Raw genomic sequence first — 13,490 nt, forward strand, 5'->3', positions numbered from 1 at the left:
AAAAGGGCAGCTTTGTGTTCAGTTCTCATCTACTTCACTGCTACGTGATGAAGAATGACTCTGCAGAAAGGAACTCGGAAAAGGGGAAATATTTAAGTGAAGCAAGAATGTGATTTTTTCAGTTCATTGTCACTTGCAGCTACAGCGGTCACGAGGAGATTCCACATCTGCCAGTGTCCCTTCACCTTGAACTAAGGTAAAGCTGCAACTCCCCCCACTACCACTGTCCCCTTCCTATACGTGTTGTCACTCCATGAAACGACATTCAGATTAAATAGGCCAAAACAGAGTTAGTCATTCACAGTTTTTTTTCTGTAAATAATTCTGAAAACACCCATACGTAAAAATACAGATAGCAAGTCAAGCACACATCATCTCCCGTAACAAAAGACCAAATCTAGTTCACATCCACACGTGTTTTGGCAAAGCATTGTAATGCACCACATTAAATCAGATGTATTTTTGCTAACCTCTTGGATTGTTCTGGTAAGCTGTGATAATGATTACATCCCATAGCCTTCTTTTTCTATGACCTTTTATAAATTAACACCTTTCAAAGACACCAAGGACTTTTGTCAAAAAGAAAAGTGGCAATAAATTCTTACTTGAAGCACTGTAAAAACTGTTTTTACTGAGTTTAAGGATATTACTCATCAGTAACTGGCTGCTGAGGCCAGGGTAGATGTGACAGTTGTGTGTATCTCCATGTATTTATGGAGAGAGAGATGTAGTTGTCCCCAGTTACGGACGATTGTTATAATTAAAGGAAAGAACACACAGCTTTTTCTTCTTAAACATTCATTCGAGTCACATTTCAGCAGGCCACAGAACAGCCCTAGAGATGATGCTTCTCACATGATTACAGGCTGCTGGTACCTGCCCCCCTCTGCCAGTGCAGAGATGCTGCAGCTGGACTTCAAGGGCATCCAGTCAGGGGCAGAGAAACACAAAAACAAAACCCAAGGTCTAATTAGACCATTTATAACTAAACGAGGATGTCCCAAAAGAGACAGCCATAAAACTTAGTGCTGTGAAAAATACAGCAAAGCCTGGATGGGAAATACTCTCAGGTAGCATAAAGCTCATCTCAGGTTACAGTCTACTGCAAGCCAAATCCTTCAGTACCTTAAATTTGTCAGTTCTGTTAGGAAGAGGATTGTAAGGGGAGTGCAGATTTAGTCGTTAAAGACTGTAGAGGCTAAGATACATTACTGCTTCTCTTAACATGTATTTAAGTCACTGTTTGTCTTTTATTCACATCATTATAATAATTATAAAGCTGTAGGAATTAGTATTGCCTGCCTATATGCACATTACCTTCTCCCCAAGGAGAGTCAGAAAGTGCAGTTCACCAGCGATGGCGCAGAGCTTTAGCTGTCTCTTGAGAATCTTAAATACAATCAACTTTAAAAGGCACTGAGTTTATCTGGGCTTCACAGATCTGCTTCCAGCATCAGTCTTCACCATTTGATGTTAAATCCGGTGCTTGTCTTCTCCACTGCGTGGTACTCCGTATGCAAAGCTTTCCCAGCCTTTTCTGACTCCGTGCCACCCAGCCACTGCTCATACAGTTCAGTTACAGTCCGGTTCTCCTCTGGAATTTCAGTCTTAAGAGAATTATACAGCTTCTCAACTTGCTGGAGCCAGTCCTTGCTGGATTCACCTTCCAGTTCAATCTGACCACCTCCATTTAAACAGCCTGCGTAAAAAAAAAAGTAGGAAAATATCACTGAGTTTAGAAATTACTGCAGTTTTATCAGGAAAACAAAACCAACTACAGTTAAGCTTACTTTCCACCTGTGAACAGCTGCAGAAATAAGAACACGCCCCCATTATCTAACAGCAGCAGGGCAGGCAGCAGCCCAAGAGGGGAACTCATTGCCTGGTGTGACCCAATGCTAATTCAGCCCAGCTGTGACAGGGCTCCAGGGCTTCCTGGGAAGTGCCAGGGAGACAGAGATAAGAGGAAGCAAGGAGGGCTGGTTTTGCCTAGGTTGGATACTGTTTTTTTCCCCTCCTCTGATGACAGAGGAAGAAAACCAGCCCTGCAGTCTCAACTGAAGGTAAGATAAATATCTTGGGATATGTTCTGGATTTACTATTCAATGTGAAATTTAACTGTAATTACTTAAATCCTGAAGAATTATTAGCTTCTGGGTGGAAAACATATATGTTCCCTTTGAAATCCCATGTTATGACTATCCCATCTTAAGAATTTGAAGACTTCACCACAATATTCACGGATGTGAGAAGCTGCTGATGTCTCACATTTTAGTTACAGCTTCATATGGCTTCCTACAGCTACAGACTGTAATAGTGAAATCCCTATGCAGCCTTACCTGATGGACAAGCCATGACTTCAACGTAGTGATAGGGTGACTTCCCTCGTTTCAACTTTTGCACTAAGTTTTGTATGTTTCGAAACCCGTATGCCAAAGCAAACTGGAGCAGAACTACTCCATCCTTCTCCAGTGTCACCTCTTGAAAGTCCTTGTTTCTGAGGAACAAGAGCAGAGAATGTCTTATCAAAATTAACTTCTATTTTAAACTTCAAAGAAGCCTGTGTTGAAACAAAGTTCTTCATAGAGTCTTATTTGAGAAAGCTGTCCTAGTTCTTTGCCACCCAAGCAAAACAGTTGGCAGAGCTAGCTTACAAATCCTTTTCAGATCCTGTTTGAGGACCTGCTGCTTCAACTCAGTTTCCTGAAAAACACCCGTATTGAATAAATACTTAAAACCTAATCAAATGGAGCCTAAACTGAAGTTTCATTGTGATAGGCCACCTGAGCTGGCTTCAGCCAACTTACACATCAGCGAGGCTACTGAAGGAAACTTAAATTGTAGCGGGTCATAAAACCATGGAGGAAGCTATCATTGAAGGCTTCCGGACTCCTAGCATTAGTGGAAATACCTGTTCCTGGTAGTAAGTAATTTGACTTTTATCAAGTGTTTCGTTTGAGACTGTGAGGAACTGTTTCTATATTCCTTCTGTTTCCTACACCAGAGAATCCTATCGTTAATCAGGGCAGTAACTTGCTATAAGTGGCACATAAAGTTTATACCTAGAAGGCAAGCAGGAATCTCAGCTAAATGTGCCTCTATACCCAAACTGAAGTGACTTGTTTTCTGTCCTACCATAACACTGTTAAAACAGAGTTCCAAAATCCTGACATGAGATTTTTTCTCTTCCACAATAGCTACATCAGTAACAAAGCTACATTATTGGCCTGACTGCAGGTGAGACAACTCAGATCCATGTGAGCTCTGACTTCTAAGTTGCTCTAAAATTATCTGAAACTTGATACTAGGAAAATCCATCGGGCCAAAATAAAATGTGTGGGTGGTGAAGGGGCTAGAAGTCTCCAAGGGCCAGGCTGCATGGAGTGCTGGCTGATTTATTGCTCAGCAACTGTGGGAGTGAGAAGCCAATTCCCATGCCTCGAAGTAAAATGTTTAACATTGCAGAGAAAGTTTCGGCCCATCAGCAAGATAAAGCATAAACAGAATTGCAATAAAAATAGTGCTTTCTGTAAAAACTTTAAACTTCTTACTTTAAAGGTTTGTACTGAATTGTATCCACTTGAATTCCAAAGAGTTCCTTGGCTGCATACTTGTATATGTGCTCCAAATAACCACCAGAACCACCTCCTGAGTGGCTAGTGAGTTCCTCTTCTGCAGCACTACTAAACCTGAGGAAAGGAAGAAAGAAGCAGTTTTAAGGGACTCTCTGACAAAATAGAACAGCCAGCACAAAGCCCACTGTTCCTTCAAACAGAAGTTTCATTATGCCGATGCTAAAACAGCTTCAGTGCTCCTAATAGAAGCATCACGTTGTTAGTCCTGTGAGGTTCTCTGATAGCAGAATTTTCATCCAGGGAATTCAAAAGCAATAGAACAAGCCACAGACCGGCTCCCTTTGAACTCCTAGCCTTTCCTTTTCTCCTGGGAAGAGACTATTTATAGCTCCAGTGCCCTGCAGATTTAACTCTATGCTGTCTAACATCCCTTGGGTCAAGCTCAATGGAAATACTGTCACATGCCCCTGTAAGACCTGACCCCACTGCCAACTTAATCTTCGCACAACAAAACTACATTTGGGAACATTTGAGTTATGAGGGCAATTACCTGAGATGTCTAAGCGAGTGCATTTTTTAGTTAGCTTCCTGTTTAATATCTCTACAAACATCCTGGGTTATACTTAGAAATGGGAGGAGGGAAATAATGAAGCACTGGGGGTATGGATCTGTGCAGCCTATGCTTCTCATGGAGAACACTATCTAGAGTCAGTCAAGAGACATGGGTCATAAAGCTTTTCTGCGAATCAGCAGAATGAGTTCATTATTTAAAGCTCTCTAGTTCTCTGTTACAACACTTTTTTTTGAAAATGGGTACTTATATGTAGTTGCCAGGACATCAGAGAACGCTTCAGGGAGGTATCAGTGCTGTCTGTCCAAGCATGAAGAGATGAAACCTGTGTTGCTGTGGTTTCACGCGGCTATCAAAGTTGCAGAACATAAAGATGAACAAACCTAACACTGCCAGGGCATTTGTTCTGTACGTGGTTGTCCTCAGCAAGAACCTGGTTCTAGTTCAACACGCCTCTGGTGTTGAATAACTGCGCTAACGTAAGGTCTGTTAATTCAAGTTCTGCACAAATAAGTCCATCTCACTGATATCCTAAAACACAAGTACTTAGAGGTCAAGATAATGTTTCTTGAAAAACAGCTCACCAGATGGAAGCCACAACAATAGCTTTTGTTATAAGAGAATAATAAAATGTGGGGTATGCTTATAAGCACTCATCAGGCAGTGACACTTGCATTCTCCTACTAACAGCTGCAGGAGGGAAAACACTTGAATTCAGGCCAAGCAGTTTCAAGTCAAATCGAAGATGTTGCCTCTTGCCGATAAAATCTTAGTTTTAGAAGAACTGCAGAAGGCAACACTTTAGCCCGTAATCACCTTCAGAAACTATTTTTAATTTGGTCTTGTTTACAGGAACTGAGCTTCATTAATGAAATGTTTCAGTGTGTCTGGCCTCACGTACTGCTACTCCCTTAAAACGAGGCTGCCAGTAAGCCTCGGTGCTGGCCTGGAGCAAACAGTTATACCAGCAAAAGTCCTCAGATTTCTGGCACTTTATCTCGTTCTTGCTGCCAAATATAATAACCTCTTAATGGGCTTTTCCACGTGCTGGAGGATAAAGCAGAACAACAGCCATTGGACTGCTTATGTTAATGCTCCAAGTTCTGATGAATACGTGCAGTTTGTAACCAGTCAATTTACTGAGTAAGTTAAAGCTAGCAAAAGGTTATAGAAGCACTTTATCACCACAAGCATGAGGCCTAGTGCTCAGAATGTACTCCTAAGAAGTGAGCCAGAGATTTTTATCACGTAATTAGACATTTTGTTGTATGTTATAACTGACACCTCCATAATGTTATTTCCTAAATGAATCCGAACACTTCAGAATGTTTTTTTTTCCTCCTTGATATTCTGTTAATAGGATAGCAATAAAACAGGTAGAACAGAAGTGCTTGTTTACATGGGCAACTTCTGAAATTGTACCTTTGGGAATTAGCCATGCAGACGTTTATTACAGCTGAAGACATTTTTTATTTTTTTGATGTGAAAGCAATTTGTGCATGAGCCATGCTAGAAAAAGGCAATACTGGAATAATATATAAATTCAGAATGCACAAATACATCTGTGCTACCAAAATGCTTTACATGCATATGCATACGCTGATGTAAACTCATTCAATATATAAGTTTAATGGCAGCACTAAAAACATGTTTGCATCCATGCTATGCAGTCTCTCAGTTCCTAAAGTTTTATCAGTACTCCAGCTATGCATCACCTGATATTATTTATATCGCCATGTCTTTCAAGGCAGATATAGTAGTGAAACAAGATCAATTACAGTAAATGAAAAAAGAGTGACTACTGGCTTGGTGTGCCTTAAGTTCCTTAAGGAAGTCCTTCTGAGCAAAGTGAATGAGAGACTGAGTTCTACAGAACTGATTCAGTGTATTATTTGGGAAATATTCCTTCTGCTACGGATCAGTGGTAACCAAGGTTCTCTGAATGCACGTTTTAAATTTACCTAAAAGTGCAGAAGTAGCTGTATAAGCTACAAAACTCATTTACGATGTTTTTTCTTTTTGAAAGTATCCCTTAAATAAGAGGGATCAGACTGCAGTAGACAATCTCTCTCACATTCTTCTTTTTTTTTTTTTCCAGAAGCACAGGAACGACCAATGTTCACAACAGTAAAAGCTAAACTGGGAAACAGGCCTCGTGTAAGGATGCTTCTGTTCACAGCTCTGTCAACGTACACGTGCTGTTCAGACGACTCCTGAGAAAAAGCTGCCCATGGCACTTAGTTGTACTAGAAAGTCTTAAATCCTATTTAGAAATAAACTACATTTCAAAACAAGTGTTGTATCTGCAAAGGGTACAACTGAAAACAGACAAGTGCCAATTCCTATTCATGTGCTATCTGCTGCATATTTGGGGTATGAAAATCTCTCCTAGAAACTTAGTCTGTAAACGTCTGAACTATATTGTTAATAATCTTTTAAAATTTATAATGGTTGCTACATATGTACTGTGTTTATTTGGCACACAGCGCTACAGAGACATTTCTTCTAAACTGATGAAGAGAATGCTTTGGTTTAATGATCAGTGTGGAACCACTACTGCATGTCAACTTAGAGGGATAAAATGCGATTTTAATGTTTCTATAATCTCTTAGATCTCTGCAGTTGTCACTTAACCAGATGTTTTCAGTTAATGCAACTGAAGTCTCATCTGGTTTGCATATGTTTAAGATCATGTTTTTGCAAATAAAGACTCCCAGAGATTAGCTGAGTGATCTAAATATTTTTTTTATGCTTTAATACTGGAATCCTTATAGTAGCTCAGATAACAAATAGACACACGCAAACGTGTGTTTGCAGACAGTGCAATAACAGGCGTTGTTTCAGCGAACTGTTTTATCACTGACCTAGATTATTTCACTCCTCTGAGCATGCAGGTAGATTTTCATAGGATACCACCGGTTATATTGTGAGTAAAAGTAATGAAATGGCTGTGATGCAATTGTACTTCTCTGCACAATTACTTTGCTGTTATACTCTTACTGAGCTAGTTATAGCAATCCTGATGATTTACGGTGAGAATCGCTAATCCTTTAACTACTAAAATCTAGCAAATAGTTACAGGTGCTCCAAAAGTGTAAATTTGTCACAGATTGCTAAAGTACTTCATGCAGAATTGTACCGATTCAAAATTAGTGATGCAAGAAAAATAAATGCAAACACGTGCAGCCTTGTACACAGCAGAACAGTAGCAGAAGGTAACTTACGTTGAAGAACTTGGTATGAATAGTGGATGAACAAGAACATGCCTGAAAGGTACAAATGAGATTTTGTTCTTACATGGTATCCAGAGGAGCAGGATCTACATCTGACAGAGATACTCCTTCTTGTTCCAGTAACTTTAGCACTTCTCCTAAAACAGAAGCACAGCATGTTTTTGGGATAAAGGAAAACAACCTACAGATCAATACCTAAGCATATATCTGCAGTCTTTGCTAGGACACGATTTGTATTATTGAAGTGAAATTATACAGCAATATCCATGCATTACTTCCTCCACCACCAAAAAAAAGATTATTAAAACCAGTCCAGAAGTTATCTAGACTGTCTCTAGCTCTTCTTACCTGTGGTGATTACACAGTCCACGTCACGAGTTTGGAACTCTTGGTTGAAAAAGTCCGGCCTTGAAGCCTCTAGCTTTTTGTCATAACAGGGCATTACTGTTACATGGTATATCTGGTCAGGTGTTAAGTGCTGGAAAAAGACACAGCAATGTAGCTGGATTGGTCAATATCACACCTATCTTGTGCAAGATGTTTTCCAAGTACAAATGAGAATGAAGAAACTAATGCTGCCATGCCTCTGGAAATACTCTTGATTATTGAACATGAAAATATATTTTTTTTCTCTCTCACAGAACCCAACTCTACTTCGTAGCAAGTGTCAACAATATGGTCTTTCACAGTTCCCCACCACCACCTATTGCTAGTGCAGATGATCCAATCAGCGGAGAAATCCTATTCAGTTACATGACATGTTTCTAACACGCTACTAAACCCCTGCATCAATAACTGAGAAATAATGTAGAGTTGGACAAAAAACTCAGGACCATCCAAGAAATAAGTACAAGCTGAGGAAATAAGTCATTGACTCAAGGCCATTGTTTCGCTATCTCGTGCCAAATATTCTTAGTAGCTGCCAATTTTTGTAACAAGTATGCAGATGTCAGCAATTATTTAATGCAAGCGTTAAACCACTGCTTGTTAACGGACAATAAATCATACAATCAGAAACGGTGCTTAATTTTGTTGCTGGACAACTCTGGGCTATTAGTATAACTCTAGTCTTTAAGTATCAAATTTACATTTGGAAAGATTCCAAAGGTTAAAGACTGAGAACAAAACTAAGTCAAACTGAAGCAGAACATTAAGTTGGGAAAGAACAAGCAATTTTTAGACAAGACATGATCTGCACGTATGCACTGACTGAAGTTTTGTCTTAGGTTAATTTATTTTAAGTTATTCACCAACTGTGAACAGCATGAAAATACCACACAGTGGTATTTGAGATGTCAGCACAAGCACACTGAAAAATCAGATTCCCTAGCCTTCCTGAATAATACAGAGAGGTTTTAAGTACTCCATGAAGCTTAAGCTTAGTGCTACTGGCCCAGTGGCCAGCTTCTAACCAGATGTGGAAGTGAGAGAGATGCTGCCTTTGCTAGCAATTTACAAGGCAACTTTTTACTTTCAAGCTCTCTTGTAAAACACAAAGGAATATATATATATATCAGATATTGTTCAATAGACCTTACCTGCTGTTCTGCAAAATGGCCCTTTATCAAGGAGCCCATGACTTGCTGCGGAGACTTGGTGGTGCTGATATAAGGAATGATGAAACTGCCATGGGTTTTCTCTGCATAGCAGATCCAACCTGAGGAGAGTCTAATTAGCAAACAGCTGCAATAAATAAAAAAACAAGCACCCCTTCACTGTGCCCACAGCCCCTCAACCCCAGACTTACTACCCATTAATAACCATTTTCAGACTCACTTCAGTGCAAAAAGCAAAGGAAATGTAACAATTCATTTTTGAAAGATCAGTAGGCAGCTGCATAGACCATTATTGCTATTAGCACCAAGATCTCTTTGTACTGAGAGGAAAGTAATCCTCTCAGTAAATTTATCCATGTGAACTTTTCTGACTAGCTTTCTGAATTCTTGTTTTGATGTACTTTAGTACGCCATTTTATTATTTCCGTAACTAATTTAGTACCATACCTGGACAGGCAGAAGCTAGCATTGGCAAAGCCTTTTTGTCTTCAGGTTGTTTTCGAAAGCGTTTTACGAACTCTTTTTGGCTCTCCAGCAGACTGAAGTTTCTTGAAAAGGTTGTATCAAATACGTAGTGCACACCTAGGCAATACAGCACACGTGTTAAAATTTACAGGGAAGATACAAGCAACAAACTGCACACCATATCCACAGCTATCAACCTCTGCAGTTGCGAGTGAACTGTTTTCCCCAGCCTGTCAGCATAGACAAGAGCAAAAGTCACAGGAGAAATGTGAATCGTTTAAAGTTCCTTCTCCCCATTACTCCAACTTTACTTTGTGACTGAAAACGCAGAATGCTTGCATTTTAGCTTAATGCAAAATACATAATGTTATGAACCCAGATGGAGGTTAATTTACATCACCCTTGTGAGCTCATGAAATTTGTACCTAACATGTATCCCAGCAGTCCCACCTGTGATTAACAGAACACATTACCACACTTGCCTAAACTCTTTAAGAATGCAGTCAACTTCTTTGCTGTTTCCAGAACACTCAATTTGCATCTCGCAGCTAGTGAAGCTCTGGACTGTGGTGAAACAGAAACCACCACCAACTTCTGTTCATTGGGAGCTGCAGCCTTAAAAAAAAAAAAAAAAAAAAAGTACCTGTTCAGACAGTACTAATAGAGCTCATGCAGTATTGTAGCACATTAGAAATTCACCAAGGATCTTCTAGTTTACCTCCCAAGTTACTAATATAGGCTGGCAACACAAAAAGGACATTTCCAAACCTATGATTACTTTCTAAAAAATTGGAAAATGCACCACACTGCACCGAGAACGTATTCAGATCCTTCCCATCTTTGAAACTAATTTTTGTGCGTGCTGTTTCCAAACATGCTTCTGCAGACGCATCACAGCAAACTATTAAGACCTTATTAAAACTTTGCAGCCTACCTCCCCGTCTTGTCACCTACCTTGTTAGAAGCTAGTATTTTGCAGAGCTCTTCATGGCTCTGCTGAGTGATTAACACACTCTCCGCTGATGTAATGCAGCCACTACAAGCTAAACAGTCGTTCAGAGTAATTTTAGCCTTCTCCAGTTTTTGTGCTTCTCCATCCTAGGAAGAAACAGATTAGACTTGGTTTTGATCCCAATAGAGAATTAGGCAGGGTGGCAGTTTCTCACCTTTACTCTGTTTAGTAACAAAGATATTGCTCCTTTTACCCCCCTGGTTTGTTTATTTATTTCCTTTTCAGTAAAATAAGGAGAAAGACCTGTATCTTTGAAGGCTGCTGATTTTAATGTGATTATTCGGCATACCCACGCAAACATGTTGAGGAACTTCAGGATAAACTTTAGCAAGACCATGAACTTGTCAGCAAATACAGAACAGTTGCTGAGGCCACAGTTATTTCTGCTATCCGGTGGGCTGACATTGCTCCAAAACACTGAAATTATATACTTTCCCAGGAGCTAATACGGCCTGTCTTGCTTAGTTTTTCAGCTTGTGGGTGGCTGAAGACTGGGCCGCCACGGCTGACATGCTACAGATTGCAGCTGCAACTTTAACCACAGAACTGTAGACCACAGAGATCCTAAGCCTTTAAGAACCAACCTCCACAGTGCACTGAACATTACGCTGGAGGAAGCACAACAGCTTTACCACCTCTATCAGACGCAGCTCGTATTATTGAATAGTACTGGAGCTGTTTCTTCACAGGAGTCTTGAATTTCACTCCTGCTGAAGAAATCGTGTTACAACTACAACTTGCTAATGTTTTTAGGCGATGCTGAATGTTCTGCAGATTTTGTGTGCAAAACTTACACAGACACTAAAAGGGAAATGTATGGCCGAGTATCATTGTGTGGTACGGCAATGGAAAGAAATATTTTTCATACTAATTGACCTGAATAAGTCATTTTTCCAATGAGACTCTCCCTTAAACTTCATTTCTCAATAAAGTCAGACACAGATGGAGCAATTAGGGTCTATTAAATTAAAAATGTTAATAAGAAATCAGGCTCCTTTAGAAGTGCTATATCCCCTGCTCCCCCTTTTTTAAAGTTAAAAGATCATCTAATCTAATTGAATCTCTTTGTAAGTAACACTGCACCGTGTGAAATAGGGCAATAAAAAAAGACATTATCTCAAATAATCCAGGAATTATTAATGCTTAAGAATTGATGGCAAAAAAGACTTAGCTTATCTGCTCTTATACTAAAAATCACCACTACTTAATGTCAATGTTTCAGAGCACAATGATAGACACAAGATCAGAATTATTACTTGTAAAATGTAATCATTAAGAAGTTGGACTTTGGAAAACAGATGTGAGAATGCTGATGAAAAAAGCAACACTTACTACATCTTGGTCCCCTCTGAAGTACTTAAATAGGTTACAACTATTAATATGTAACAATACTTTAGCATTTTCTTCATATTTTACACAATAATAAAGAAAAATCACAAATACCTGACCGATCTGAAAATAGCTCCCATCTGCTTCAATTCTGATCTTAGCTGCTGCTTTTCCAGGCTTTTTTTCCACCTTTACAGGCTTGATACATTCCTGAAAGAGAAATAAAACCCCAAAACGAGATGAGCAATGAAGTGTGGAAGGCTGGTTTCAAAGAAACGAAAACGATCAAACCCAAAGACTTGTTCCAGAGTGAACGCCTCTTACTCTACTTTAAGCAATGCAGGATATACTTACAGTGTTTATAACCACCAAGGGAAAACGTACCAGCAAAATCCGCTTACCCCTTTTTTACAGAAGGAACACTTTTTCAGCATCATACCAAATCCAGAGGAGAATTTGTGTGCTCTTTCTCAAATAACACAGCTGTGTTTTCAGGAGCCTTGCCTGCAAAGTCCTCCTCTCTCGAATCTGACAGATGATCGTGCAGCCTTCATTGCGAATTTTAACCGACGGAGGCGTGGTTGCTACAGTCAACATGTGGCTAGTGCCAATGAAGTTTCATGCAATGTCGAAAGGACTCTGACGACCTCAGATGGACAGCTTCCAGTTTTCTGTATTGTTCTGTGATGAAGTCTCAGGGGTATTTTCACATTTTGTGCGATTTTTATTGTTTACGCACCTTATGACTCCTTGTCCTACTTCCACAGCTACAAATCATTTTGCCTTTTAGCATCCTTGCTCTGCCAACACCTTTAAACAGAATCACTCCTAACTTAATCCAACCTTACTACGTTTTTGCTCTGAATTTTGCCAGATTCAGAGACTGCAGGCACAAGTCTCTACGATTCTTCACTTCTGCTCCCTGAATAAATCAAGCACGGATCTCTATTTGAAGCCGAGCAGTGGGTCACATCGTTTACGTGGGAGACTTCACTGGGAAACCCACAAATTACAGGGAGAGTTAATGGGATTTGCTACATCCCATTCCACAGATTCAGGAGTTCTCTGCTCTATTTATCAGCAAACATCTGGGATTTTGTGCTTTTGCTGGTGCTCGAAGACTGTGGTAAGAAGACTCCATGCCTCTGCTGCACTGCTCATTGCCCCCGTGACCCCGGCCCTGCCAGGGGTGGCAGAGGCCGACCTTTTGGGGTGGTTGGGTGACCTTTAGGGTGGCTCGGTGACCCTTTGGGGGTAGTTTGATGACCCTTTGGGGTGGCTCGGTGACCTTTGGGGCGGTTCGGTGACCTCTGGGGTAGCTCAGTGACCTCTGGGGTGGCTCGGTGACCCTTTAGGGCGGCTCGGTGACCCTTTAGGGCGGCATGGTGCCCGTGGCAGCGCCCCTGGGCCCAGGCCGCGGGGCCCAGCCCTGCCAACGCCCAGCACCCATAGGGGCGGCTGGCACCCATGGGGGCCGCTCCCCCCCCGTGCCCCCGGCCCCTGACGGCGCCTGGAGGACGCCACCTCCCTCCCACCTCCCCCCCGGCCTTCACCACCGCCCCCCCGGCCCCGAGCCGCCCCCGGCCCACCTGCGAGGGCGCGATGTAGTCGTCCAGGCCCGCCAGCCGCAGCGCCCCGCTCAGCCGCGACGCCATCGCTGCCGTCAAGCGCGGCAGCCGCGCGGAGGGCGGTGCTGCCACACTGCCGCAAAAGGCGGCCGCCACGCTGCCGTCAAGCGCGGCGCGGCGT

At 41.3% G+C, this 13,490-nt stretch overlaps 1 protein-coding gene across 2 annotated transcripts; it reads right to left on the bottom strand.

Moving 5' to 3' along the window:
* Positions 1-290: 290 nt before the first annotated feature.
* CIAO3 (cytosolic iron-sulfur assembly component 3) lies at positions 291-13,484 on the bottom strand. 2 transcript variants are annotated; one of them, XM_066977764.1, is made up of 11 exons: positions 13,331-13,484; positions 11,856-11,951; positions 10,355-10,498; positions 9,883-10,015; positions 9,383-9,517; positions 8,918-9,036; positions 7,728-7,857; positions 7,444-7,516; positions 3,552-3,689; positions 2,340-2,497; positions 291-1,699 (listed from the first exon to the last, which is right to left on the bottom strand). In XM_066977764.1, exons 1-11 carry the CDS (start codon positions 13,394-13,396, stop codon positions 1,461-1,463), a joined length of 1,431 nt encoding a protein of 476 aa, XP_066833865.1. In that variant the 5' UTR covers positions 13,397-13,484; the 3' UTR covers positions 291-1,460. The 2 variants fall into 2 exon arrangements, with proteins under 2 accessions (XP_066833865.1, XP_047916930.2); XM_048060973.2 differs by lacking the exon at positions 13,331-13,484 and adding an exon at positions 12,143-13,058.
* Between the last annotated feature and the right edge of the window lie 6 nt (positions 13,485-13,490).

The sequence above is a fragment of the Anser cygnoides genome, chromosome 15 (assembly GCF_040182565.1).
Source record: "Anser cygnoides isolate HZ-2024a breed goose chromosome 15, Taihu_goose_T2T_genome, whole genome shotgun sequence".
NCBI lineage: Eukaryota > Metazoa > Chordata > Aves > Anseriformes > Anatidae > Anser > Anser cygnoides.

Coding starts and splice junctions, on each gene's coding strand:
- CIAO3 (XM_066977764.1), bottom strand. CDS start 13,396: ATGGCGTCGCGGCTGAGCGGGGCGCTGCGGCTGGCGGGCCTGGACGAC. Junction 9,037..9,382: donor GCTAGCTTCTGCCTGTCCAG/GTATGGTACTAA, acceptor GACTCTCCTCAG/GTTGGATCTGCTATGCAGAG. Junction 1,700..2,339: donor AGTCATGGCTTGTCCATCAG/GTAAGGCTGCAT, acceptor TTTTTTACGCAG/GCTGTTTAAATGGAGGTGGT.